Genomic DNA, 27,092 nt, shown 5'->3' with positions numbered 1-27,092 from the left:
GGAAAAGGCATAATGTGTGGACATGCTTCTTTTGCCTACAAAGGATTAGGCAATGAAACTTTGAAAATGCATTAAAATACATTCCATTGATCAGACCGCAGATATCGGACGTGTCACAAATATGACTATTTTTTTCAGGCTAGAGGGGTTGTTCGCCAGTAGTTATGAATTTAGCGCACCATTAACAGCCCAGTAACACCTCAAAGTGGAAGTTTTCCTCAAAAGACAGACATGCAAGCTGCCAGTACAATTACGATGCTGGAACACAATGTTTCTCTCTTGTTTACTAAATTGTGATTAATTTCTTGCAGCTTTACCAGGCAGCAAATGGCACACCATGCATTGATAACACGTTGATGGAACTAACGTGGCCATAATTTGAAGCCAGATAAATAAAATATAATTTTAAGATAGCTACTTTACCGCCTTCTGAACTCAACATTGAGTTCCACAATTTTGGACTGAACTGTCCCCTCCATCTTGAATGCTTTTTGTTTCCTTGGTTTGTCCCCCACAGAACCATCCGCCCACCCACACAAGGCCATCGATCACCGGTTTTTCAGTTTGGCTTCACTGAGCACTGGCCTTTGTTCTCCTGTTAACACATTCTGTTATTTTGCTTTCATGCCACTATCAGCACTTCTTTTAGTCCTTAATGCTCCAATTAACACTCCCGTTGCTTTATGTCCACTATACCATTGTCAATCTCTCCTTCGCTCTGACCTATCCCTCGTCATCTATTCTGCCCACCTCCTTCATCCCCCTCTCCAACAATATAATTAATTACATTTCTATTCCTATTCAGGTCTGAAGAGTGATAGGGTCTCAAAACATGCACCCTTTCTCTCTCCATAGATGCTGCCAGATCTGCTGAGTTTATCAGCATTTTCTGTTTTGTATCTTAAAAGTCCTGATATGCATCAAAAACTTGATTTTACATATGTTATACCAGTTAGCCTTGCTGAAGTTCAAACATGAACTCAAATTGAAAGGTTTTAATTTACAAAGCAAGAGATCATGCTGATTTCTTCCAATTTAGAGTCAGCCGTTTAAAATACAAATCCAATTACAGTTCACCTAAATTTAACTCGGGGAATTGTAGCAGTTAGACTCCGCATCCTTAAAGTCTGAGACTATATCAAATGCTGCTCCAGTGTAGCGGTATAATACATTTTATTTTATACATTGTCTGTTCAATGTTGCTATATAACAAACAATGTTGTATGTATTGTTGTTCAAACAATGTTGGTCTTGTAGCAAACAACCCAGATGAAGCTGATCCCACTTCATACCATCCCTGCACATTTCAGGGTCACACTTTGAAAAGGAAACATTTAAGAAAGAAAGAAAAAATGACTCCACCCATTGATTTCTTCTGACTTAAGAGGAGAATTAAGGGATTTGCAAGCAGTTGCCAATCTATACAAACATCTACCAATTGGTCTCAAAATTGTTCTCAGAAAGTTCCTATTTGCAGCAATGAGATCATATGGGGCAAATCTTGTGAGGAGCAGCAATATCCATCAGATTGCCACTTGTTTTCTTTTGACATTTCTGGCCCAGACCAAATGAACCTGTTCTGGGAGTGACTTCATAGGGCAGAATTGTCGAGGGAAGTCAAGCCACACCTCCTTTGGAACAGTTCTAGCTGCCATATTTTGGTAAATCTTCATTCATTAACACAGTGAAAAGCTGTAGGACATTTAAATAGCTTTTCATTGTGCTAGTAAATTAATGTCAGAAAGGTGAGTGGGTCAGATAGCAGGTGGCGTGGCTGGGGATAGCAGGGTCCAAGGGCAAGGGACAGAGTCAGAGGATCAGTTGCACAGCTATCTAGGAGATGGAAATGTTTTTTTCCTGTCTAACATTTCCTGGATAGCTATCCAAATAATTCAGTCGGAACCCTCTGAAGTATCCAACTCTACCTCCAAATTAGAGACTTTTTCCAGAGGGTCCTGGGAGCAGGGGAATTGCCCACAAGTAGTTGAAACTTCCTGCAGTGTCCTTGCATAGGAACCTCTGAGCGTGTCTTCTAGGTCTAGAGACAAGATCTAGGCTCCAGTGGCCCTCATTGAAGACTCTATGGTATACACGTCTGCACCTTTTCAGAATAATGTATAAAAGATACATTTATATATATATATATAATATAAATGTATGTAATAATATCCGATCTGGTTTAGAACCAGTAATTCTTTGCTTAAATTTGTCAACGTTTAAACCCAATAACCCACGAGGAAAATCAAGCAATCAGATTACATGGTTAACAAACAAAATGAATTTTATTACACAATTAAAACAATTTTCAATATCTATCGTATTCAGAATTAACACGATGCAAATATTGTGTGTCAAGCAAACTATAGTCAAACACACCGTACTGCACATTTAATGGCAGGTGCAGTTTCCATAGATTCCTTAGCAACCTAGCCAGATGTCACAAAAACTTGCCAACTTTGTTTCCCCCATGAGGAATTTCAACTCCGCACATTTAAAGATCTAAGCTTTAAAATCCCTCAAAAGCTGCTTGGACTGAAGAGTGCCTCAACAAATTATCACCTGTTGATGGTTCAACCTCTTCTCCGGAGGCTGCATTCCATGGAATTCACAAAGTTTTGCTCGAATAACCGGCACAATTCCAACTCTTGCAGACGGCGAACGTCACTAAGCGAGCACTCCCTCTGGGTTTCTCTGAACTCCTGTCTCCCGGCTGCACCAAGCTATAAATGACTCCCAGAGATTTTTGAAGCTCCAATTGCCTGGCAGGAGCCAGTGACCTTCCACCACCTTCTCAGCACCCTAGTACATTTGAGCCCGAACTGCTGGAGCCTGCTAACAACTTCCAGGGCTTCTCTGCGAGCTGAAAACCACACAAGATCCCAACTGCAACAAATCCTCACCCCCAACAAACACACAGATAAAATTGAAATCAAAGAACCTGCTTAAGCTCCACCCATCTCCATGACAACACAGCCTTTCAGGGCTCGCAATGTTTTTAAACTAAATTAGCTCCAACTCCCAAACAAAACATCCCTCTGGACCGCAGCTCTTGCAAGTAGTTTCAACATCACGTCTCCAGCTAAGTAAGTCCACTTGCTGTTTCAGGATCTTACCTTTCTAGCTGTTAACTCCTTAACTCAACATGGACCCAACCTTAAATACAATTGACTCCAATCTGCTTTTGTTCCATTTATCTACTTTTCTACAGTTAAACTTTATTCTTCACCAGAATTAAAAATTACCTCCAAACTATAAACATCAATACAAATAACAATTTCCACATATTACAACATAAAAAGAAACATTTGAATTTATATAGTTCCTTTCACAAACTCAAGACATATCACAAGAGATCCACAGCCGATGAAGTACTTCTAATGCAGTCACTGTTGTCATATTAACATAGAAAATGAAAGGAAAAGACTGGCTAGTCCATTGAGCTTGTCCCATTTCCCCCCCTGTTTTTATTCTTTTACAGGTTGGCAAGGCCAGCGTTTGTTGCCCATTCTCACTTATCCATGAGAAAGGTTTGATGAGCTGCCTTCTTGAATACATTTGAGTGGCTTGCACTCAGATTTCAGAGACCACTTGAGAGACCATTTCAGAGAACAAATGAGAGTCAACCATTATTCTGCGAGGGTCTGGAATTACATAGACTACACTAGGTGAGGACAGGAGGTTTCCTTCAAGAAACAGTTGGGTTATTATGACAATCTGACAGTTTCTTTCTTTGTACTAGGTATGACTCCAACCAGTGGCGAGCTTTCCCCAATTCCCATTTTCGCACGGGCTCTTTAATGCCATTCTCGATCAAATGCTGTCTTGATGTCAAGGGCAATCACTCTCAGCTCTGGAGTTCAGCTCCAGGCTGTAATGAGGTCAGGGGCTGAGCGACCTTGGTGGTATCCAAACTGAGTATCAGAGAGCAGGTTATTGCTAAATAAGTGTCACTTGATAGCACTGTTGATGACCCCTTCCATCATTTTACTGATGATCGAGAGAAGACTGATAGGGCGGTAATTGGCCGGGTTGGAATTGTCTAGATTTTTGTGTACAATGTGCGGCAATTTTACAGATTGCTGGGTAGATACCTGTGTAGTAATTGTACTGGAACAGCTTGGCTCAGGGCGCAGCAAACTTTGGAGCACAAGTCTTCAGGACTATTGCCGGAATATTGTCAGTATCCAGTTCCTTTAGCCATTTTTGATAGCACAAGGGTGATTCAAATTGGCTGAAGACTGGCTGCATTTGTGATGCTGGGGATATCTGGAGGAGACAGAGATGGATCATCCACTTGGCACCTTTGCTGAAGATTACTGAGAATGCTTCAGCATAGTCTTTTGCACTGTTGTGCTGTGCTCCTCCATTATTGAGATGGGAATATTTGTGGAGCCTCCTCCTCCAGTGAGTTGTTTAATTGTCCACCACCATTCACACTGGATGTGGCTAGACTGCAGAGCTTAGATTTGATCCATTGGTTGAGCAATTGCTTAGCTCTGTCTATCACTTACTGCTTATGTTGTTTAGCATGCAAGTAATCATGTGTTGTAGCTTCACCAGGTTGACAGCTCATTTTTCAGTATGCCTGGTGTTGCTCCTGGCATGTTCTCCTGCACTCTTCAATGAACTAGGGTTGATCCCCTGACTTGGTGGTAATGGTAGAGTAGGGAATATGCTGGGCTATTACCAATTGTGGCTGAGTACAATACTGCACTTACAATACTGCTCAGCCCACAGTGCCTCATGGATGCTGAGTCTTGATTTGCTCAACCTGTTCTGAATCTATTTCATTTAGCACAATGGTAGTGCCACAACAATACAATGGGATGCATCCTCAATGCGAGGACGGAATTTCGTCTCCACAAGAACAGAGCGGTAGTCACTTATACTGATACCGTAATGGCAGCCAGGTTGGTGAGGATGAAGTCATGTGTGTTTTTCCCTCTTGTTAGGGCATTTAAGAGTCGATCACATTGCCAATCAGGTGAGGACTGCAGATTTCCTTCCCTAAAGGACATTAGTGAACCAGCTGGGTTTTATTTTTACAAAAATTGACAATTAGACTTGCAATTCCAGTTATTTATTGGATCTGCCATGGCGGGATTTGAACCCGGTTTCCCAGAGTATTACCCTGGGTCTCTGGATCACCAGTCCAGTGACAGCATCACTACCTCCCCTGTGCAAACTGCGCACAATTGCTTTAATTCTCGATTCCCAGGCTGAATTAAAATTAAAATGACATCAAACGTTTCATCTACCTCTGAAGTCTGCTGTCCCACTTTAAATCTAATTACTGGAATTGTCTCTTTAACTCAGAACACTTTGTTCATTCTTCCTTGAATTCTTTTGAATACCTTGGTCTCTGTTCTCTCAACTTCAGTTGTCTTAAAAGGTCTATCCCAATTCCTTGGTTATCTGGATAGTAACTTCAACTTGCAGCTCTTGCCCTGTCCAGTCTTTCTTCTGGGAGAGTTGTAAGATGTTCACTCCCATAGATCCTGTCTTCAACTGCAACAACATTAGCCAAACTAAAACTTACAAGTCCCCTGTTGCTTTGTAACACTGCATACATCTGCTGGCCTATTTATTTACTCTTAATGCCATAGCCCTCTCTAAGCACAGTAGAAACAGTTGGAACTTAACCGATCCCCATACATACAACACCTTTTTCCAGCATGAATTTAACTATAGGTTTTGCATTGACAGGTACAGAAACATTAAATTAAACTCACACCTTTTTTCTAATGTTTATCAATATAAATTGAATTCCTCTAAAACTATCTGTGTTTTCCAAACAGCAGCAAGTTGATCTTATGCAGTGCAGCATCGTACACTGATCAATCTAAATTCCTGCACAGGAACTTTTCAAGGTATCAATCTAAATTCCTGCACAGGAACGTTTCAAGGTGGCTAAATCTTTCTGAACAGATGCTGTCGCCACACATGACTGCCAGGCAAATTAAAATGCACACCCAACTTATAACAGTTGCTAATAAAACAATTCCACCTTCTGTTAAGATGTTGGGATGCTCAATTTATGGATTTCTCTTCAGCTGTCGGTTTCTCCATAGCTGAGAATATTGCACAGATTAGCCCAAGAATTAATTAAATTATTTCCCAGAGAAGCTTGAATATCAGTCTAAACTGAGGTTGCAACTGCAGAATTTTGGATTTGGGAATGTAATCCTCTTTTAAAGCGTCTCTGAGAAACTTCTCTTCACAAGATATCAGAAAGACAACATAAAAAATGACGAGCAAGAATCACACACTGCAACTCTAATCTAATCTGTGCAACCAATTGACTACTTTTTCCCTTCTGATTTGTCTTCCTGTCAATTAAGAGCTGGATCATCAATATCTTATCAAGCTAACTAGGTATTCATTCCATGGCCATTTGTCACAAATGAAATGTTGGGCTCATAAAATTAACATTCATTAGAAAGTCAATGATAAATTCCAAGCTATTTGTGAAAACTAATTTTATAAATTTTCATTGCATAATATATGCATAATATAGGTTTCATGGAGTTATTTTTCTGAAACAAAAATATGATTTTGCAAATGAATGACTTGAGAGATTAAAACATTTTTAAAATTTCCAGGATATTAGTTCCACCCATCTGACAGGTTATACTGTACAAAATATATGGAGAAAAAGAAAAGCAAATGTATGTGGATTTCGAAAATAAAATATCTTTACCTATTTGCAGTTGCATCCCGTGGTCTAGATTTCTGTTCTAGTACTTTTCAGACATCAATACCAAGTCTTTTGCAATCAAATATTAAACAAGAAAGATTTATTTGCCTGTCCCGTCTGCACAATACTGAAGATTCATCAAAATGCTGGCCTTAAGAATAACCTAAATTATACCAATAGCACAAGAAAGCGGAGACTAGGTGAGTTTAAGAAAGAAATAATGTTCGACTGAACACTGCAATAAACATTAGGGCTCGCGCAAATACAGCTAATCTATCACTATTGTAAAAATCTAAATGATGTAGTATATTAATAATGCAATCAAATAACAGATCTTAAGTTTACAATCTGTCTTCTAAAATCAAATAAATGCAAGTCACAAACTGGCACTTAAAACCCATCTCTGAATAAGTTAGACTTACCGGATGATAAACATTGAAAAATCTCTTGCAGGTTGGTAGCCGGTAGTTTTCATCAATCTTCTCCAACCCACGCACTGTGAGAAACATACCAATAGGGGAACCCAAGGCAAAGAAGTTATCTGGCTCAAAGTCTAGTGTTTGATAAGCCACAGACACCTGAGGGAAAAATGTAGAGTACAAAAATAAATGAAATTAGAACAAAATGAATGATTTTATTCCCACAACAGGAAACATACTTCATGATGTCTTACCTTTAATTATTTGTCCTATGCTACACAAGATTTAAGAATTATTTATAGTATGACCGCATGACATCTGAATTGCAATATCATCAGTAATGCCAGTTTTGGCTTTATTATCACAGTTGGTGAAAACAGTTGCAACATTTAAAAGGTAGGATCTGACAGCATTGCTTTCTACCTCCGATATCATTGAATTTACTGCCCAACTGGTCTGTACCTTCCATGAGGCTACTTCGCCCGGACTTCACTGAAACCCATCGATATCACTATTCCTTTCCCCCTCATGTCCATACCAAACTTCCCCTTAAATGTATCTATGCTATTTATCTCAACTGCTCCTTGTAGACTGAGTTCCACATTCTCTGGGAAAGACATAGTTTCTTAGAATCATAAAAGCACAGGAGGTGATCAGCTCGTCAGGCCTTGCCGGCTTTCTCCAAGAGCTATTCAGCAAGTCCCTCTCTTGTTTTTCCCCATAATCCAAAAGGTTTTTCTCTTCAGATAATTATCTAGGTCCCTCAATAATAACAACATAATAATTTACAAACACTGGAGAAGGCACAAACACAAGGATAACAGCAGAAATCAGTGGTTATAACTCTCGGAACAGGCTGAACAGGGTGAGGCTCTTTTCTTAGATAAAGAGGTGAAGGAGTAACCGAATAGAGATCTTTAAAATAAAAAAGGTTTAGGGGCGGCATGGTGGTGCAGTGGTTAGCATTGCTGCCTCACAGCGCTGAGACCAGTTTTGACCCCAGCCCTGGACCACTGTCCGTGGAGTTTTCACATTCTCAGTGTTTCACCCCCACAACCCAAAGATGTGCAGGGTAGGTGGAGTGGCCACGTTAAATTGTCCCCTAATTGGAAAAAAAGAACTGGTTACTTTAAACACATTTTATAAGATTTAAAAAATGTTTTGATAGATTGACAGAGAGGTGTTCCCAATTATGGGAGGAGCCCAAAACTAGGGGTCATAAATCTATGATAATTAGTATGATAGTGATGGCTACCAACAGAACTCAAAACAGTGCCTACTCACAGACTATTATATAATCTTTCCATTTGAGGCATTTATTCAGCGTGCATAACAAAATCCACTAACAAATTCAAGCTTCAAAGTGAGCTTTACCTGGCCAGCTCCTGCTTCAAAATGGTCATATTGCACGGAGACAGGTGAAACACTAGTGCCAGCGTAAGACAGGATCTTCTTCGCTCCTCCCTGTTTTTCTGCAGCTGAAGAGTCCTTTTGAACTGCTTCATCCTTGGCTTTTTGGATTTCATCTTGCTGAGCTTTCTTCTGAGCTTCCAATGCTGCTTTTTTCTCTGTTGCAGCTTTCTTCTTTACCTGTAATAGGGAAGAAAATAATTACATTGTTATTTATTACAAACTATCAAATTGTTTATTTAGAAAGTGGCTTTTATTAATCTTAACTACCAGATCACAAATGTTCACAGCAAACTGAAAAAAACTCAAACAGATTTGCTAATAATATTGTGAACTTAAAAAAAGTCTTAACCCACAAGACTGGTGAGAATACTTTATACTGTCTAACAAATCTTTGCTGCTCAGTATCTTTATTCTTTCACACGATGTACACATCACTGGCTTGGCCAGCATTTATTGCCCTTGAAAAGGTGGTGGGTGAGCTGCCTTCTTGAACAGCTGCAGTCCACGGGCTGTAGGAACACCCACAGTGCTCTTTGGGAGGGAGTTTCAGTATTTTGACCCAGCAACAGTTCAGAAATGATATGTTCCAAATCAGAAGGTGTGTGGCTTGGAGGAGGACTTGCAGGTGATGAGTGTTCCCATGCATCTGCTGCCTTTGTTCTTCTAGGTAGTAAAGATTGGAAGTTGCCATTGAAAAAGCCATGGCGAGTTGCTGCAGGGCATCTTGTAAATTAAACACATGCCTGCCACTATGCATTGGTGATGGATGGGACAAATGTTTACGGTGGTGGATGACGTGCCAATCAAACGGGCTGCTTTGTCATGAATGGTGTCAAGCCTATTCAAGCTACGCTCAACCAGGCAAGTGGAGAATATTCCACCACATTCCTGATTTGTGCCTTGTAGATAGATGGTGTACAGACTTAAGTGAGTAAGGGAGTGAGTTACTTGCCACACAATTTCAAGCCTCTGATCTGCCATTGTAGACAGAGTATTTATAGGGCTGGTCCAGTTCAGTTTCTAGTCAATGGTAATCCTCAGGATGGTAATCGTAGGGGATTCAGTGATGGTAATGTCATTGAATGATTGAATGTCGTGGGGAGATGGTTAGATTCTCTCTCATCGCTCTTACCATTTGGCATTGTGTGGCACGAAGATTCCTAGTCACTTATTAGCGAAGTCTGAATGCCGTCAGGCTACATGTGGACAAGGACTGATTCAGTATCTGAGTCACAAATTTTATTTTTTTATTCATTCAAGGGGTGTGGGCTTCAATGACTAGGCCAACATTGATTGTCCATACCTAATTGACTTTGAGGCGGTGTTGGTGAGCTGCATTCTTGCAGTCCATATTGTACAGATACATCCATAGTGCTGTCAGGGAGGGAGTTCCAGGATTTTGACTCAACGACAGTGAAGGAACAGTGATCCATTTCCAAGTCAGAATGGTGAGTGACATGGACGGCAACTTGCAGGTGCTGGTGTTCCCATTTATCTGGTCTTGTCCTTCTAGATGGTAGTGTTCATGAGTTCGAAAGGTGCTGCCTAAGGAGCCTCGGTGAGCCCCTGCAATGCATCTTGCAGATAGTACATACATCTGCCACTGTTCATGAGTGATGGAAGGGGTGCCAATCAAGCTGGCTGCTTTGTTCTGGATGGTGTTAACTTTCTTGAGTGTTGCTGGAGCTGCACTCAGCCAGGTAAGGCGGGAGCCATTACACTCTTGACTTGTGCCTTGTAGATTGTGAACAGGTTTTGTGGAGTCAGGAAATGAGTTACATGCCGCAGGATTCCGAGCCTCTGACCTGCTCTTGCCGCGAATATTTGCATGGCTAGCCCAGTTGAATTTCTGGTGAATGGTAACCTCCAGGATGTTACACACCATTTGTCAGCCCAAGCTTGGGTATTGTCCAGGTCTTCTTGCATTTGGACATGGACTGCTTCATTGTCCAAGTCATGAATGGTGAACATTCTGCAATCATCAGCAAACATCCCCACTTCTGACCTTATGATGGAAAGGAGGGAATTAACGAAGGAGCTGAAGATGGTTGGGCGTAGGACACTACCCCGTGTAACTCCTGCAGAGATTTCCAGGGACTGAAATGATTAACCTCCAACAACCACATTTTTGTGCTAAGTATGACTCCAACCAGTAGAGTGTCTCTCCTCTGCTCCCTCCCCAACCATCTCTCCCGACTCCCATTGGCTTCAGTTCAGTTTTGGTAAGGCACCTTGAAGCCACACTCCAGTCAAATGCTGCCTCTGTGTTGAGGGCAGTCAATCTCACCTCACCTCTACTGTCCATGTTTGGACAAGGTTGTAATAAGTTCAGGAGGTGAGTGGCCTTAGTGGAACTCAAACTGAGTGTCTGTGAGCACGTTATTGACAAGTAAGTGCTGCTTGCTAGCACTCTATGGCCCCTTCTATTACTTTATTGACGAGTGAGAGTAGATTTATGGGGCAGGATGGGGGTTGGATTTATCCCACCTTTTGTGGACAGGACATACCTAGGCAATTTTCCACATGGCTGGTTAGATGCCAGTGTTCTAGCTGTACTGAAACAGCTTGGTTAGGGGGCACAGCTAGTTATGGAGAATGTGCCTTCAGTACTTATTGGGCTGGCTTGTTGTAAGGGCACATAGCTTTTGCAGTGTCTCGAACCTTGAGCCTTTTATTGATATCATGTGAGTAAAGCAAATTGGCTGAAGACTATCTTCTGTGATGCTGGTGAACTCAGGAGGAGGCTGAGATTGATCATCCAATCTGCACTTCTGTCTGATAATAGTTGCAAATGCTTCAGCTTGTCTTTTGCCCTAATGTGCTGGGACTGTCCCTCATTCAGGATGCTGATAATTGTGCAGCCTCCTCCTCCTGCAAGTTAGTTTAATTGTCCACCACATCCACCATGACAGAACTGCAGAACTTGGATCTGATCCATTATGGGGTCACTGAGCTCTGACTATGTTTTCTTCTGTTTGGCATGCAAGTAATCCTATCCTGTCTTGTAACTTCAGTAGGTTGACATTTCATTTTAGTTTCCTTGGTGCTTTGTCTGGCATGCCTTCCTGCACTCTCCATTGAACCAAAGCTGATCCCATGACTTAATGATAATGTTATAGTGGAGGATATGCCAGGTTACAGACTGCAGTATAATAAAATTCTGTTGCTGCTGATGGCCCACAGTGCTACATGGATGCTCATTTTCCAGTTGCTAGATCTGTTCCATTTAGTGCGATGACATGGTGTTGGGTAACTTCATTCCCATAAGGACTGTGCAGTGGTCACTCCTATGAATACTGTCACAGATTAATTTGCTACAGGTCGATTCGTGAGGGCAAGTGCGTTTTCCTTCGTCTTCCCCGACCAGCCTCCCTGAACAGGCGCCGGAATGTGGCGACTCGGGGCTTTTCACAATAACTTCATTTGAAGCCTACTTGTGACAATAAGCAATTTTCATTTCATTTCATTTTCACATGCTGCATACCCAGTCTAGCAGCTGCACCCTTTAGCTCTCCAGCTCAGTCTGCAGTGATGCTACCAAGTCACTCTCGGTGATGGAACTTTGAACTCTCCAACCTTGGTACATTTCGCCCTCGCCACTCTCAGTGCTACTCCATTTGGTGTTATGACACCCTCGTGCAGTCAATTCCAGCCCAAAGACCCCCGAGTCCCAACAAGAGCATTAACCAATAATTTGTATCACGTTTCTGAGACCTTGGGCCCTTGACTGTTCCAATGACTTACAGGCATCAGATTGGTAAGTGAAACACAATAACTGTTTATTTGTAACAAAAATAGAGATAAGACATGCACTAATTATAATAGAACAACGGTCAGCTAATCTATTACTTTTACCTCCCATCCTCTATCCAAATATACACAAAACAGGCACACACAGAGGGAGGGGAAAGGGGTGAAATAGTAAGGATTAATATGGAATGTAAGATTAGTGCCCTTGCTTCAGTTGTTGACGTTGTTGTAGCAGCAGGTTGTCCTCCCAGGACGTGGAGTGATTGGATCCACCGGCTGAATTGCTAATGAGAATCGTCTGGCGGAAGTATTCAGTCAGAAACCCCAGGCTGTAGGGTTTCCCCTGGAGTCACTTTATCTTTTATTATCCTGGGTCTTCACTCAAAACAACAGCCTCAGGTCTGTGTAGTACTTATTTGTTTCCAGCTCCATCAGCATGACCAACAGCTGCTCTAAGAGAACAACAGAGTCCCCCAGAAGGGTTGAAAAGGGTTTGAAGCCACTAACCCTGCTTTCACTGGCAGCTTGTCTGGATGACCTTAATATTTTCTTGGTCTTCCCTCAAACTACTGAAAGCTGTCTCGGCCTGTGTCATACTTGTTTTCCAGTCTCACTAGAATGTCATCCAGCTGTGTTGAGGAGAAAACAGAGTCTCCAACCGAGTGTTTGAGAGAGGTTTACCCTTTCAGGGAGAGACAGAAACTCAAAGACCCTCCTTTAGCCAAGTTCAAAACAAAAAATAAAAGCTGGAAACAGTCTCTGAGAGGAAAGAACATTCCAGAATAGTCAGCACCAATCAGCATATCTTGCTGGAGGTTCATTTAAAAAAAAGGTGAAGTTCATCTTAAAGACATAGATCTCAATAGCCGCCCAGGTACAAACATTGGTAGCAGAATAACAGAAATTAAAAGGAAAAACAGGGTACAGATTGGGATTAACAGGAGGATCCTTACACTGGTGATCAACATGGAGGAGTGTGGGGTGGGAGGAGACATTTAAAAGTCAACCATATTGCTGAGTGTCTGGAGTCACATTAAGAAAGACTGCCTTCCCTAAAGGGCATTAGTGAACAATGACAATCAATACTGGTTTCATAGTCACTATTACAGAGACATTTAATTCTGGATTTTCATCAACTGAATTTAAATTCTACCAGCTGCTTTGCTGAGATTTCAACCAATGTCCCCGGTCTACTAGCCTGGGCCTTCTGGATTACGAGCCCAGTGACATTACCAATATGCTGTCGATTCCTATTTCATTATTCATTAGTTATATCATCACATCATCCTCAACCACGTGATATACCACCAGTTTAGTGCCATATTTACAACAGGTAGAGCAATCAAGGTGATGGTAAGCAGCAACTTCAGTGACAGGAAAGTGCAAAAGCTACTTGGGATTTTGCCCATTTCCAACAGACAATGACTTTGAAATAGTACAATTAAATTAAATTTGGATTCATTCAAACCAAAGCACAGAAAATTGCCAGCAGATTTTACCTGCTAATTGAACAATGAAACAGATAACATGCAAGCCAACAATTTGTGCAGATAAAGCAGCAATTTTAACTGGTTGCTAAACATCAAGGACATTTGAAATGAATGTATTAACAGAATTAAATTTGTTTAAAAATATATTTTAAACTAACAATGCAAGTCAGATATAGAATAACTTACTGTTGCTAAGGCACCCAGGGGCACGGTTCTTTTGTAAGATAGGGCTCATGGGGATGGGAGTAATATATTCCTTTGGACAGTTTTCTAAGCATGATCTGTGAGCTGGTCCAAAATGCAAAACACTGATGTGCAATGCCTTAGCCAAGACCAGGAGGTCAGGCCAGAACCCTCCCCATCTTCAGTTAAAAGTGCCGAATGGTTGATCCATCTCTGCCTCCGGCTGAGGTCCCACAGATGCCTGTCGTGAGCTAATTCGATTTATTCCATTTCATATCAAGAAATGGTTGAAGGCACTGGATACTGCAAAAGCTCTCGGGATCCTGATAATATTCTGGCAGTAGTATTGCTAATTTGTGCTCCAAAGCTAGCCGTGCTCATGGCCAAGCTGTCACAGTCCTGCTACAACACTGGCATCTGGCTGGCAATGTAGAAAATAAATTGAACTTGGCCAATTACTGCCCCATCAGTCTACTCTCAGTCATCAGCAAAGTGATGGGAGATGTTACTGTCAGTGCTATCAGGTAGCATATACACAGCAACAACCTTCTCACTGATGCTCAGTCTTGGTTCTGCCAGCGTCACTAAGCTGCTGATCTTTTTACAGCCTTGGTCCAAACACAGACGAAAGAGCTAGACTCAAGTGGTGAGGTGAGAGTGACATCAAGGCAAACTTTGATCGAGTGTGACATCAAGGGGCCCAGCAAAATTGAAGTCATTTCAAATTGCGGGAAACTCTCCACTATTTGGAGGAGTTGCCATACTGAGCACAGAAGATGGTTGCAGTTTTGGAGGTCAATCATCTCATTCTCAAGATATCACTGCAGGAATTCCTCAGGGTAGTATCCTAGGCCCAGTCATCTTCAGCTGTTTCATGAATGAACGCTCACCTACATCATTAGGTTAGAAGTGGGGATATTCTCTGAAGATTGCACAATATTCAATGGAAACTGAGGTAGCTTCCAGAACAGATAGTTGAAATACAATGTCATGCCCAGGTGGCAAGTTGAAACTCTACTCTAGTATGCACACAATAAACAAAAAAAAATCCATTTTATAATTAAAAATGCATTTTACAAACTGAAACATTGCAGCATTACCCACTCGCTCTATTTTAGTGTACAGCAGCATTCAATGTGTCAATTTGTTGTTCAATCAACTGTCGTGAGAAAAATAATCAGCGAACAGGTTAGACTTGTCACAATAATTTCTTTTCAACTATGACTTTTAATGCAAAATTGACATATCTGGCATCAACAAATTTTGAATCGATGCCTCAAAGGATAGCAGAAACAGTTTCATAATTGTGTGCCTTGATCCACTCCAGTTCGCCTACTGCTGCAAAAGGTCCACAGCAGACGCCATCTCCATGGCCCTGCACTCTACCCTGGAACACCTAGATAACAGAGACACCTATGTCAGACTCCTATTTATCGACTATGCTGGCTGCCTTTCTGAGGCAGCGGGAATTATAGATAGAGTCAACGGATGGGAGGCTGGTTTGTGTGATTGACTGGGCTACATTCACAATCTTTTGTAGTTTCCTGCAGTCTTGGGCAGACCACGCTCCATACCAAGCTGTGATGCAACCAGAAAGAATGCTTTCTATGCTGCATCTGTAGAAGTTGGTGAGGGTCGTAGCTGACATGCCAAATTTCCTTAGTCTTCTGAGAAAGTAGTCGTTGGTGGGCGTTCTTAACTATAGTGTCGGCATGGGGCGACCAGGACAGGCTGTTGGTGATCTGTACACCTAAAAGCTTGAAGCTCTCGACCCTTTCTACTTCGTTCCCATTGATATAGACAGGGCATGTTCTCCACTACGCCTCCTGAAGTCGATGACCATCTCCTTCGTTTTGTTGACATTGAGGGAGAGATTATTTTCGTCGCACCAGTTTCTCTATCACATTCCTGTACTTTGTCTCGTCACTGTTGGAAATCCGACCTGCTACGGTGGTGTCATCAGCAAATTTGAAAATCGAGTTGATGGGGAATTTGGCCACACAGGCATGAGTGTATAAGGAGTATAGTAGGGGGCTGAGGACACAGCCTTGTGGGGCACCGGTGTTGAGGATGATTGTGGAGGATCGTGCAGCATGACCCATCATGCTTATTGAGCTCTTTGATTCTGTATGATTCAATTTAATCATGAAACTGTCCCAAGAGTCATCTGACACGAGATGACTTTCAAAACTCAGACCAACACATTAGAATAATTTCAGTAAGACTTACTGGTGTGACAAAAATAAGTTTGTACTTTCAGCAAAATTACAAATTTCATTGTGAAGAAAGATTTACGTCTCCAGGAATATATTTAACATTAGGCCTTCAAACGACTTTATCTTGGAATGTCATCATATACAGAATTCCGTCGTATAAATATTTTACAATATCAAGAAATGTAAATTTCAAGACATCTAAACTATTTGTAAAAATGCATTTTTTAAATATAATCTTTATTGCCACAAGTAGGCTTACATTAACACTGCAATGAAGTTACTGTGAAAAGTCCCTAGTCGCCACATTCCAGCGTTTCTTTAAGATGAAATATATTCATGACAGAGGAATGCAATACTAAAACAAGTTTCAGCTGACCTAAAAAGAATATAGTAAATCAGCATTATATGGAAACTGCATGTTCCAAAGACAATGGGCACGGTTCTCCAGACCCGCAACTAAGTGCTCTCACCAGCGGGAAAAACCAGAGTGATTCCTGCTGGCGCTAGGAGCGACTGCCCACGTGCAATGTCATCCACTTGGAATTTTCTTTTTCGGTGAATCGGCTTTTCCATGCCACTGGGGTCAGCACTGCAACTGAGGGGCCAGGACCATATCTCTCGGTCAGGTCCCGTACCTATTTTAAAGAGCGCTCCGATCTAAAAAGATGCCGCAGCCCCCCCCCCCCCCCCAAACAAGGCACTCCCTTCCCACCCTAATCATTGGCACCACCTCAGAACCACCCTTCAGCCTCCCGCTCCTCAGTAGCCCCCCCACTTCCCCCTGTTCAGCTCTCCCCTTGCACTCATCCCCTCCCTTCTGCAACCCCTCCCCCATGCCCCCTCAGGCCCCACCCCTTTGCCAATGCCAACCTGGCACCTGCAGTCCAAGGGGTAGCCAGGTGGTAAGTACCCTCCCAACTGCCAAAGGGAGTCCTTCATGGGAGATGCAGGGTCAGAGGGGGTAGTCTTGGGCTGGAGGGGCTCAGGTCGGGGGCCCTTGCTGAGATAGGGCTCATTTGGTTGCTCTCCCGATCTGCAGCCTTTAAATCTTTTAGACAGTCACTATGTAAAAATGTAAGGTTTCTCATAATCAAGTGAAAGTGATCCCATCTGTAGCCCTAAACACTTTAAAAAGTCTGCAGTATGTCTAGTTTAAAGGTCTGTGAGATGAAGGTAAAAGTAATCCCTTTAAAGTGTTGGAAACTTTTGAAGTGGTTTTCACGCTTTCAATATCATTGCCCTTTAAAGTCTGTGTGAATGCCTAGAAGGCTGAAAACTTTGACCTACATTGTTTACATTCTATTTCATGTCCCGTTAAAAGCTTTTTGATTGGCAGGTCAACCTTGTTTCAAAGGGGAAATTCCAGATTGTTTATTTTTATAGCTCTGTAGGGATCCATGAACTCAGGGTAGCAGGTGTTTTCCTAAATTAATGAGTCTGCCTCTTTGTTCTCAAGTGCTTCCAAGAAAGTTTGCGATGGCCTGCAGAATCTCGCATCTAGTGGGAGGCTCAGGAGAATCCCGGCAAATATTTATTCACAATTCTTTGCAAAACCCCAAATATCTGCTAACCCAGGTGGCCTAATTAAGTCATCACTGTAGGCGAATCACAAATAATTTGAGTAAAGAAGGCAGTGAGAAATGCATTAAAAAAGTTATTACTGGGTGCTGACTCCCCCTTACAGAGCTAATCATTACTGTGTTCATAAGAATTACAGTTTAATTTGATATCTGATAGATACAGCAACCAGTATGTGAGGTACCCTTCAGGAATAATACCTGTGCAATTACTTTCTCCTTCACAAAATTGGCAATTTTCTTTCTTGGTCCAAGAGGGATTTCCATTTCCTTCAAGTCATCTACGGTACACATGAGCTAAAAATGAGCAAAAAAAAAAAAGTACATCAAGTCCAGTGCTGATGAAGAGTGACATTCAAACATTAACCTTTCTTTCTTTTCGAGAAGTTGGTTCATCTGTCGCATAGTACTGATATAGGTCAGAGACTTAGTTTTCCTAATGAGAGGAGATAAGGTACGGCTTTGAAAAAAAACAATGGCTTGGATCTTCCACGCCCCCTTCTTAATGGTCTTTAAAAAATGGTTTTTAAAAGACTTAAAAGTCACCGTGTGGCATGTTTAAAAGTCCAGTGTGAAAGTTATTAAAAGGCAGGCAGGATGGTGGATGGGCCAGTGAGTCGATGGGTCTGGAGGGCTAGTCAGGTCAGTTAATATGGTGGGAAGGGGGCTGTTAGTCGTGTCATCATCCAGGAACGGAACAAGGTTTCAATCTGTCTAACGTTTTCTGGGTAACTGAACGGTCTGAGGTCTCCGACTCCAGTTCAGAGTCAGAGAGTCGCGGGGAGCTGGGGAATTGACAATTGGAAGTTCAATTTCCCAAGCAATTCCCATGGAGGTCAGCAAGTTGGGACTTCCATGGTTGTACACCATGTCTGCGGTGATCTACAGACAGGGAGATCTGGCCAGTATTATATACAATTTATTCATTGAAATCACAAATGAGCTCTTTGAAGAAAATAGTCCGAACACTTCAGGTATTAGTCCACATTGCCACAAAGGTCAAGTTGCCAAAAATATAATATAAACATCATATAACCATCTCCCCTCCAAAAAACAGAGTCTTTGAAGAAGATTCTAATCATATGGACTGAATGCCTAAATTCTGTTTCTCTAACCACAGATGATGTCAGACCTGAGTTTTTCCTGTTTTAATTTCAGATTTCCAACATCTGCAGTATTTTTCTTTTATTCTAAAAGTAGCTAATTAGAAAGTGCACTATAATACTGCTGAATATACCCTTTTGAGTGCACTGAATTGAGGCTGAAAAATCCTTACCAGTGACTCCATGTCGATTTCTTCCTTTTCCAGAGTGCCAAGATACTCACAGAGACCAAGTGACTCTAATGCTTGCAGCAATGTCAGGAATTCATCTTCTTGTTCATCCTTCAAGTCCTCAAAATCATCAGGGTCTTGGCAATTCTGATTCACTGTCTGAATTGCAAACAGGCACAAGTTCACACTTAATACTCTGTTGATTTTAGCTAAAACGAATTGAAGCCAATGCACCTAGGAAAAACTTTGCCTATCCAAATTCAACATATAAAATTAAAACACCAAGGGAGAAATGTTTTCTTTTTCAGTTAAGTGTGTTACACAGTGCACTTAATCATCAAGAGATCTTTGGAATTTTGAGAACTGCTTTGTGTGTTTATTTTTCGGATTCTAATAACAGAGGTCCTGTCTTCATATTGATTTCTGAAAAAGAAAAATATTTCCAATCCGAGATTGCGGCATCATGTATTTGACAGAAACGTCAGTCGATTTAGGTAGATTGTAAAATAAAAGCCTTGCTCCCTTTACCCATATATCTAAGTAAAAAAAGTATAAAGACTATTTAGAAAGGCACTAAAATTACATTAGTTAGGATTTGATAAGATCAGGGCTGTAGTCCAATGGTTCCACAGTGTGTTGACGTAGTAGATCAAACAATATTATTGTACTTTGGACAAAGTTAATTTCTCAAACTCCTGCCACCCTACCATCAGTTTCTGCATGCACACCTATGCCATAAAATCCTCCAGGTCCTGCAAATATCATCCTCACATCCCGCATATCATGGACTCTGTTGTCTAACCCCTGACCTGCACCATAACTCATGCTGCTCACGTTTGCTGTTAGCAGGAGCAAACAAAAAAATCCTGAAAGGCACAGCAATTCCAATTTCCATCAAGGGGCATCACAGACTGTGTTAGTTCTCTCACTACACAATGTGGCAGAGCGAGACTAAATCTCTCAAAACTAGGTGACCCCCACCCCACGAGACTCCAAACCAATGCCCCCCAGTCACCACAACCTTGGGACATTTAAAAAAAAAGAAACTTGGGTGCAGAGAGAATTATTTATTCAAATAAGATTGGTTAAGGGAAGGACGGCACGGTGGCGCAGTGGTTAGCGCTGCTGCCTCATGGCGGCGAGGACTCGGGTTCAATCCCTGCCCCGGGTCAGTATCCGTGTGGAGTTTGCACATTCTCTCCGTGTCTGCGTGGGTCTCACCCCCACAACGCAAAGATGCACAGGGTAGACTGGCCACGCTAAATTGCCCCTTAATTTAAAAAAAAGATTGTTTAAGAGAATAGCAGCCATATGTGGTATTTTGTTAAAGTAATTTTTGATCAGGAGGACATCATTTTCCGCTGTTACTCATATTGCTGAGATATAAATGTAAAGCAGGGAATACATGTACTAAATATCTTCAAGTTGGTACTTTGAACGATAGCGATTAGAAAGATTAGACTCAGGGGTGTAACAGTAATTCATTAAGTTTGACCTGAATAAGAGCAGTGTCACAAATACTGCAAGACAACAGTTCCCTCAGCTCATAAGGATGAGAAGTTTCGAACCAAATCAACTCAATATAAAAATAGATTTTGTGATCTAGCATCAAACGAGGCATTGATGGTTCAGCATGGAAAAGAAGACCTGCCAATAAAAGGTCTGGAATTCTTCCCAACAGGCTCCAAATAAATTCAAGAAAATGCCTGAACAGTAGACTGCTACTAACTCAGCAAGCAGGTAGCTTACCTGTACTCCACTGGGAAACTGTGAAATTTTGTCTTGTTAATTTGCAGTTGACTCTGTTAACCTGTGCCTAAACATTTATATATAACCGTACTCTAGTAAAACATCAAGATGCTTAAAGAGGCAAAGTGGAAAAAAAACTACGGGGTTATGTGATGTGAGCGCGAGCTTTGGCACAACTCATCTTCTTATCCTTTTTTTAAAATCTCGATGCACAACTCATAATTATTTGTTCCTGGTGTCTATGCCCTGTGCTATGTCCCTGGAGGATCCTGGCTAGATTTTGGCGATGGGGAGCAGAGTTGTCAAAAATCTTTGTTTTGATTGAGGCGGTCTGAGGCAGCTAGGGTGGGGCCCAGCTTGCCTGAGCTTTGGCGGCCATTGTTAACGATGTTGTGGACGATGGACCACGGTGCAGGTTGTTGGTGCTCACATTGATGAATTGCGAGATATCCTTGAGAGAATAGTTGAAGTGGAGGCGAGAATCCTGTCACTTGACAGCGCAGTCTCCTTTGTGGGTGCCCGGCTTCAGTCCATGGAAATCCTCTTGCACGGTATGTAAAATATCCTGTTCGATTCGGGGAGATGGGTCGGACAGAGGGTGTTTGTTTATACAGTCTTCTGAGGAGAGCTGGAGATGAATTCCTGGTTGAATTTGAGAGTTGGCTGCCATGCACTGACAATCTAGATTTGAAGATAGGGTATTTTGAGTTTGACGGTGCACACTGTAGCTGGTCTTCGAGGTAAGGGGCCAGTCGGAGTCCCCGAACACTGGCCTTATGCTGTCCTGTCTTCTATGTTCGTCAAGAAGGGTTGGAGGCAGCTGGATATGTTGGGCTGGCGCCTCCCGCTGAGGGCTGGGCTTCGGTATGACCACATGGCAGAGGCACAAGGGCTTCGATGGAACTCTGGAGGGACACTGAACGCTGCTGCCATGTCGTCATCCCGAAGCCCAGGTAGTGAGAAACCGAAGCCCCAGCGGGAAGAGCCGAACTAACAGAGGAACGCTGCTCGCCGATCCTGTCATGAATTTGGCCGTTTCAACCTCTGTGGAAGGTGATACTATCTTGCAGTACGTAAAGAATCCTGAACTTTATCCCATTGTGATTATTCCCCTGTTATTATGTTATTGTCTTTTTTCCTGACAAGGATGTACAATATGAACACAGACAGTTGTCGCCTGTTATGCTGGCAAAAACATACTAAGTTAATAATGTGACATGAGGTTTGTGCAGTATTTACCTAGTTTTGCTATTTTTAAAATATGTGCTGCAATCCTTGCATTTACAAAGAGGGAGTACATTTTAGGTACCTCACATTTTGTTTATTGAGGTGCGCCACGGCATAGTGGCGGGTGGATGGTTTGGAGTAGAGGGGGTCGGTTTGGCCATTGAAGTCCTCATTATGGGTGAGGAATTCCCCCAGTTACAACTGCCTGTGTCGCCTTTTCTTTTGTATTTTTTTTATTTTGGGCTTATGTAATATGTGCTTATCTCCTATGCAGGTCCGGACGGATCACGTATCCGAGAGAGGATTGGGTTCCTCATGATTTTTCTTTGTGGTTGTCATATCTGAAGTTGTTGGAGTCGGGGCAAGTGCGTATTGGCGCCTGGGTCTGGTTAATCCTGGATTGGCTGGTCTTTTTCAATATTTGCTTGGCTGCGTGTATAGTGGCAGTGGTCGCCTGATCAGGTAGGTTAAGGCAGGTGTAACTGTGGTCGGAAGGAGGGTATGTTGGGTGGTGGAGTAGGTTATCCTTCCCGGAGTTGACCCTTTTTGAGGGCACCTGGTCTGCCCTCCTTCTCGAGATCGGGTTCCACTGGCGAGGGTTGTAGGCTGCGGGATTTGAATGGGAGTGAATGCTGTGGATCAGTTTTGTTGGAGTCTTTCTTCGGTTCGAAGGTAGGCTGGATGAGGGAAGTTAGGCATCCTCATCTAAAGCAATCTTATATAGAGACTTCCAGATTGCCCTCGGTCTTGAGGCCTGGGCTCCCCTGAGGAGGCAGTGTCCTGTTTTCAATGAGGCTATGCTGTCCTGTCCTCGTATCCTCTTTGCAAAAGACTGTCTAGACTTTGTCTGACATTCTTTGGCTAATCCTAGTTTTCCCTATTTGTCATCGAATTTAGAGTGCAGAAAAGGCCATTTGGCCCATCGAGTCTTCACTGGTCCTTGGAAAGTGGCCATTACTTTAGCCCACGCCTCTACCCTATCCCCGTAACCCCACCTAACCTTTGGACCCAAAGTGTCAATTTAGCATGGCCAACCCATCTAATCTGCACATCTTTGGACTGTGGGAGGAAACCGGAACACCCGGAGGAAACCCAGGGTGCTCCATGCCAACACAGGGAGAAAGTGCAAACTCCACACAGTTACCCAAGGCTGGTATTGAACCTAGGTCTCTGGAGTTGTCAGGCAACTGCCGTTTCCTTTCATGATTTGGGTAGGTAGAACCCTGATACAGGCCCCAATTTGTTATTTTGTGGGGGCTTTGTTGGGGATTCCCTTTACCGGTTTAAGGGGCGGGGAGGGGAGGGGAGGATCGTACCCCTCATTAGATACCCAGTTGGTGGGTGCCTTGCAATTCTTCTTCCCCTCGTTGGTGGGTTTTCCCTGGAGGCGGATGGTGTAAAGCATAGTGGTTAGCACTGTTGCTTCACAGCACAAGGGACCCAGCTTCGATTCCTGGCTTAGGTCGCTGTCTGAGCCAAGTCTGCATGCTCTCCCATGTTTCCACCCATAAGTCCTGAAAGATGTCCTGTTAGGTGAATTGGACATTCTGAATTCTCCCTCAGTGTATCCGAACAGGCGCCGGAGTGTGGCTAGGAGATTTTCACAGTAACACCATTGCAGTGTTAATGTAAGCCTACTGTTGACGGGCTGGAGCAGTTCCTCAGATGTGGCTAGAGAGGAGCGAAGTCAGTTGTGCAGCGAGTCCTGGCATGTTGTGGGTATCTTTGGTTTGTTGGCTCCTGTATATGAACGCACACATGCCAACCCATGTTTTGAGGAGCTTGCACCATGGGACCATGTGCTCATGGCTATATCCTGTTATCTGGGGATCCTTTGTTCTTGGAAGTATCTTTTTATCCTGTCATTGTTAGTGTGTTGGGAGCCACTGACCATAATTATTAGAATCTGACCCAACTGTTTGAATATTTGTTGGTCTTCTTTGTAGAAATGTGTGGAATGATGATCGTTTTGTATTATGCTGGAATTTGGGGATTTGTTCCAACTTGTGGCTATCAGTAAAATATCCTCTTCGAACACATCCTCAGGGGCAGCACGGTGGTGCAGTGAGTAGCTCTGCTGCCTCACGGCGCCAAGGTCCCAGGTTCGATCCCGGATCTGGGTCACTGTCCGTATGGAGTTTGCATATTCTCCCCATGTTTGCGTGGGTTTCGCCCCCACAACCCAAAGATGTGCAGGCTAGGTGGATTGGCCATGCTAAATTGCCCCTTAATTGGAAAAAAATGAATTGGGTACTCTAAATTTAAAAATAAAGAACACACATCCTCGCAAATATTTTCTGCAGGTCTTTCTTTGTTACTTTGGGGTTAAATAATCGTTGACTGGTTCCTGCAAAGGTACAGGCAGGTCTTGTATCCGAGTAAAGGATGTCACAGTGATATTGATGCCTCTAGTATTATTAAAGTTGGGGGTAGATATGCTTTGGTGCACACCTGAACGCGACGTGGAGATCTTATCGTTTATGCTTGTGGCTGTGCAAGCACTCACTACATGGAAAGGTGTGTCCGATTTTACTACATTGTCATAGCCGTCTCATCTTCTCTCTTTCTCTAGTTATCTGTTGGTGTTATATTACTGGGTTCAGTAAGATGTATTGTTACTAGTTGCTATATATCCAGAAGGTCTGATGGTGTGATCCTGAGGAAACCACGAGTCTTCAACTTAAAGCAAACTAATTTATTAAGAAAGGATTAATTATAATTGAGTTCGACACTCTACAGAACTATCACTAGTAATCAAGTAATTAAATATTAATGCATTAACTGATGCAAAGCTACACGTGCTAACTATGCTGTGACCTATCTATCATACATTACTGCTGTCTAGTCACTTCTGGATTAAAAGAGACCAAGATCCTCTGGGAGCTGATACTTACAGTGGGATCTAGTGGTGCCCTCTAGTAGTCGTGTTACAGCTAGATGTTATAATTAACTCTTTAGTTATCTACATGTATACATATCATTACAGTTGGTACATACAGAGGCACCAAGTTTAATGATTAAGCTTAACCAACTGCATTGTTGTTCTCATGTATTTTTCTATATTCATGAATGGGGAGACACTTATGCGGCGCTGTACCAATTCTGAGGATTTATTGTGTTGTTTGTAAAAATGGAAAAAACTTTAATAGAAAAAAGTACAAAAAAAAACATCATAAGAGAAGTGAGAAGAGAAACGGGGCGTCCAAATGTTGGTGAAATATTTGGGTTTTAAGAAGGGTCATAAAGGAGGAGAATGTGGAGGGAGCAGAGAGGTATTCAAGAGGGAATTCTAGAATATAGGGTTTTGTTAGGGGTTGTGGGGCTGCAGGACGTTACAGCGATACCAGCAATGATGTGGAGATGCCGGCGTTGGACTGGGGTGAGCACAGTAAGAAGTCTCACAAACCAGGTTAAAGTCCAACAGGTTTATTTCAAACACTAGCTTTCGGAGCACTGCTTCCTCAGGTGAATGAAGAGGTATGCTCCAGAAACATATATATATATATAGACAAATTCAAAGATGCCAGACAATGCTTAGAATGCGAGCATTTGCAGGTAATTGAGTCTTTACAGATCCAGAGGTAGGGGTAACCCCAGGTTAAAGACGTGTGAATTGTCTCAAGCCAGGACAGTTGGTAGGATTTCACAAACCCAGGCCAGATGGTGGGGGATGAATACTAGTAAGAGGATGAGGTTCTTAAATTTGATGTATCGGAGACGTGTCAGAATTGATCATTCTGGCGGAAATGTGTTTCGGGATGGAGAGGTGGGTGACATAAATGAAATGAGCTCAGAGAGAGCTCGAGAGGAGTTAAGAAAGAAAGAGAAAGATGTGGATGCAGGCTAGGGAGGGGTGGGCAATGAGAAATTTGACGATTGAGTAGAGGTGGACAAAATGCAAGTGGAAGGAGCAGGAAGGATGATGGATGTTATTTTAAAAAATATATATTTGGGAATATGGTGCTGTTCTGTAAAAAAGGCTGTATGAGTCCATGATTAATTAAAATGACCAAAATTTAATAGAGACAACTTGTCTGTGAGAGGTGGAAGATACAAGGATAAAGGTGTAAGATTCATGCAATTATCATGACAAGTTATAATGAGGTCGATTTACAATTAACGAGGTTCAGTTTAAAATTTGCAATATGAGATAAGTAAGGACATAACTTTTCAATTTTAAAAGAAATTCCAAGTGGCAAGGCATTTTTGCAGCTTCCAAAGGTACATTAAATTTTATTGATTCAAAAGAGATGACAAAACCTAAAAGATTTTAAATCGCTGGCTTTGAAAGCAGACCAAGGCAGGCCAGCAGCATGGTTCAATTCCCGTACCAGCCTCACGGAACAGGCGCCGGAATGTGGCGACTAGGGGTTTTCACAGTAACTTCATTTGACGTCTACTTGTGACACAAGCGATTTTCATTTCATTTCATATTTGGGAAAGTTGAGTTCAAAGATATGTTTGAGGAAAATGGAATCTGAAATGAAAGGGAGAAAAGATATGTAAGGGAAGAGGTCTAGCAGAATTGTGTGGCTGTGCTTGGGAGATGTTTTGAAATCAGATCCGTCTTGAGAGAAGGTGTGAAAGTTGTGAATTTGAATCAACTATTCAGTCAGCCAGAAAAATATTTCTTTTCATAAAGTCAACTGTTTCTGAACCTTCCTTTTGGATTTCCAGAACAGAGTGGAAGGGCTTAAGGGATCATGTGGTATACTCTTATTGAAGTGTTAGCAGTTGTTTACCTTGGATAATATTACTGGATTTGTATAGTTAAAAATCTATAAAGGGAGTTGTCGTGAAAAAGATAGTTTACTTGTGTGTTCTGACCAAGTATTGTTTGAGGGGAAGGTTGTTCTGTAACAGTTTCAACTATGTAACATGAATTTTGTGTGCTTAAGTTTTTTTTCTTGTTAGTAAATCTTTTAATTTTTAAAATCCTAAAGGTCTGACTGGAGTTCTATGTTTTTGTGAACAGTAGCTTTTCCTCATCATTTTCAAAATACAAAAAAAGTGTTATGATCAGTAGGACAGGGGCGGCACGGTGGTGCAGTGGTTAGCACTGCTGCCGACGGCACTGAGGACCCGGGTCCGATCCCAG

The 27,092-nt window shown here is 42.2% G+C and overlaps 1 protein-coding gene across 3 annotated transcripts in view; it reads right to left on the bottom strand.

Moving 5' to 3' along the window:
- Window positions 1–27,092, bottom strand: part of LOC119979296 (SEC23 interacting protein) — a 153,111-nt gene that overhangs the window by 79,911 nt on the left and 46,108 nt on the right. For all 3 annotated transcript variants that reach the window (XR_005463696.1, XM_038821347.1, XM_038821346.1), the window contains exons 11-14: window positions 19,022–19,177; window positions 17,947–18,042; window positions 8,491–8,706; window positions 7,120–7,275 (exon numbers count right to left, since the gene is read on the bottom strand). Coding sequence is in view for 2 of the 3 variants with exons in the window: in XM_038821347.1 (XP_038677275.1) it covers window positions 7,120–7,275; window positions 8,491–8,706; window positions 17,947–18,042; window positions 19,022–19,177 (624 nt within the window). In the remaining variant the exon portion in view is untranslated. The remainder of the gene's footprint in view (window positions 1–7,119; window positions 7,276–8,490; window positions 8,707–17,946; window positions 18,043–19,021; window positions 19,178–27,092) is intronic.

The sequence above is a fragment of the Scyliorhinus canicula genome, chromosome 16, assembly GCF_902713615.1.
Source record: "Scyliorhinus canicula chromosome 16, sScyCan1.1, whole genome shotgun sequence".
In the NCBI taxonomy this organism is placed as follows: Eukaryota; Metazoa; Chordata; class Chondrichthyes; order Carcharhiniformes; family Scyliorhinidae; genus Scyliorhinus; species Scyliorhinus canicula.
Note: the sequence above shows the minus strand (reverse complement) of the source record. Positions and strands in the feature narration are given on the sequence as shown.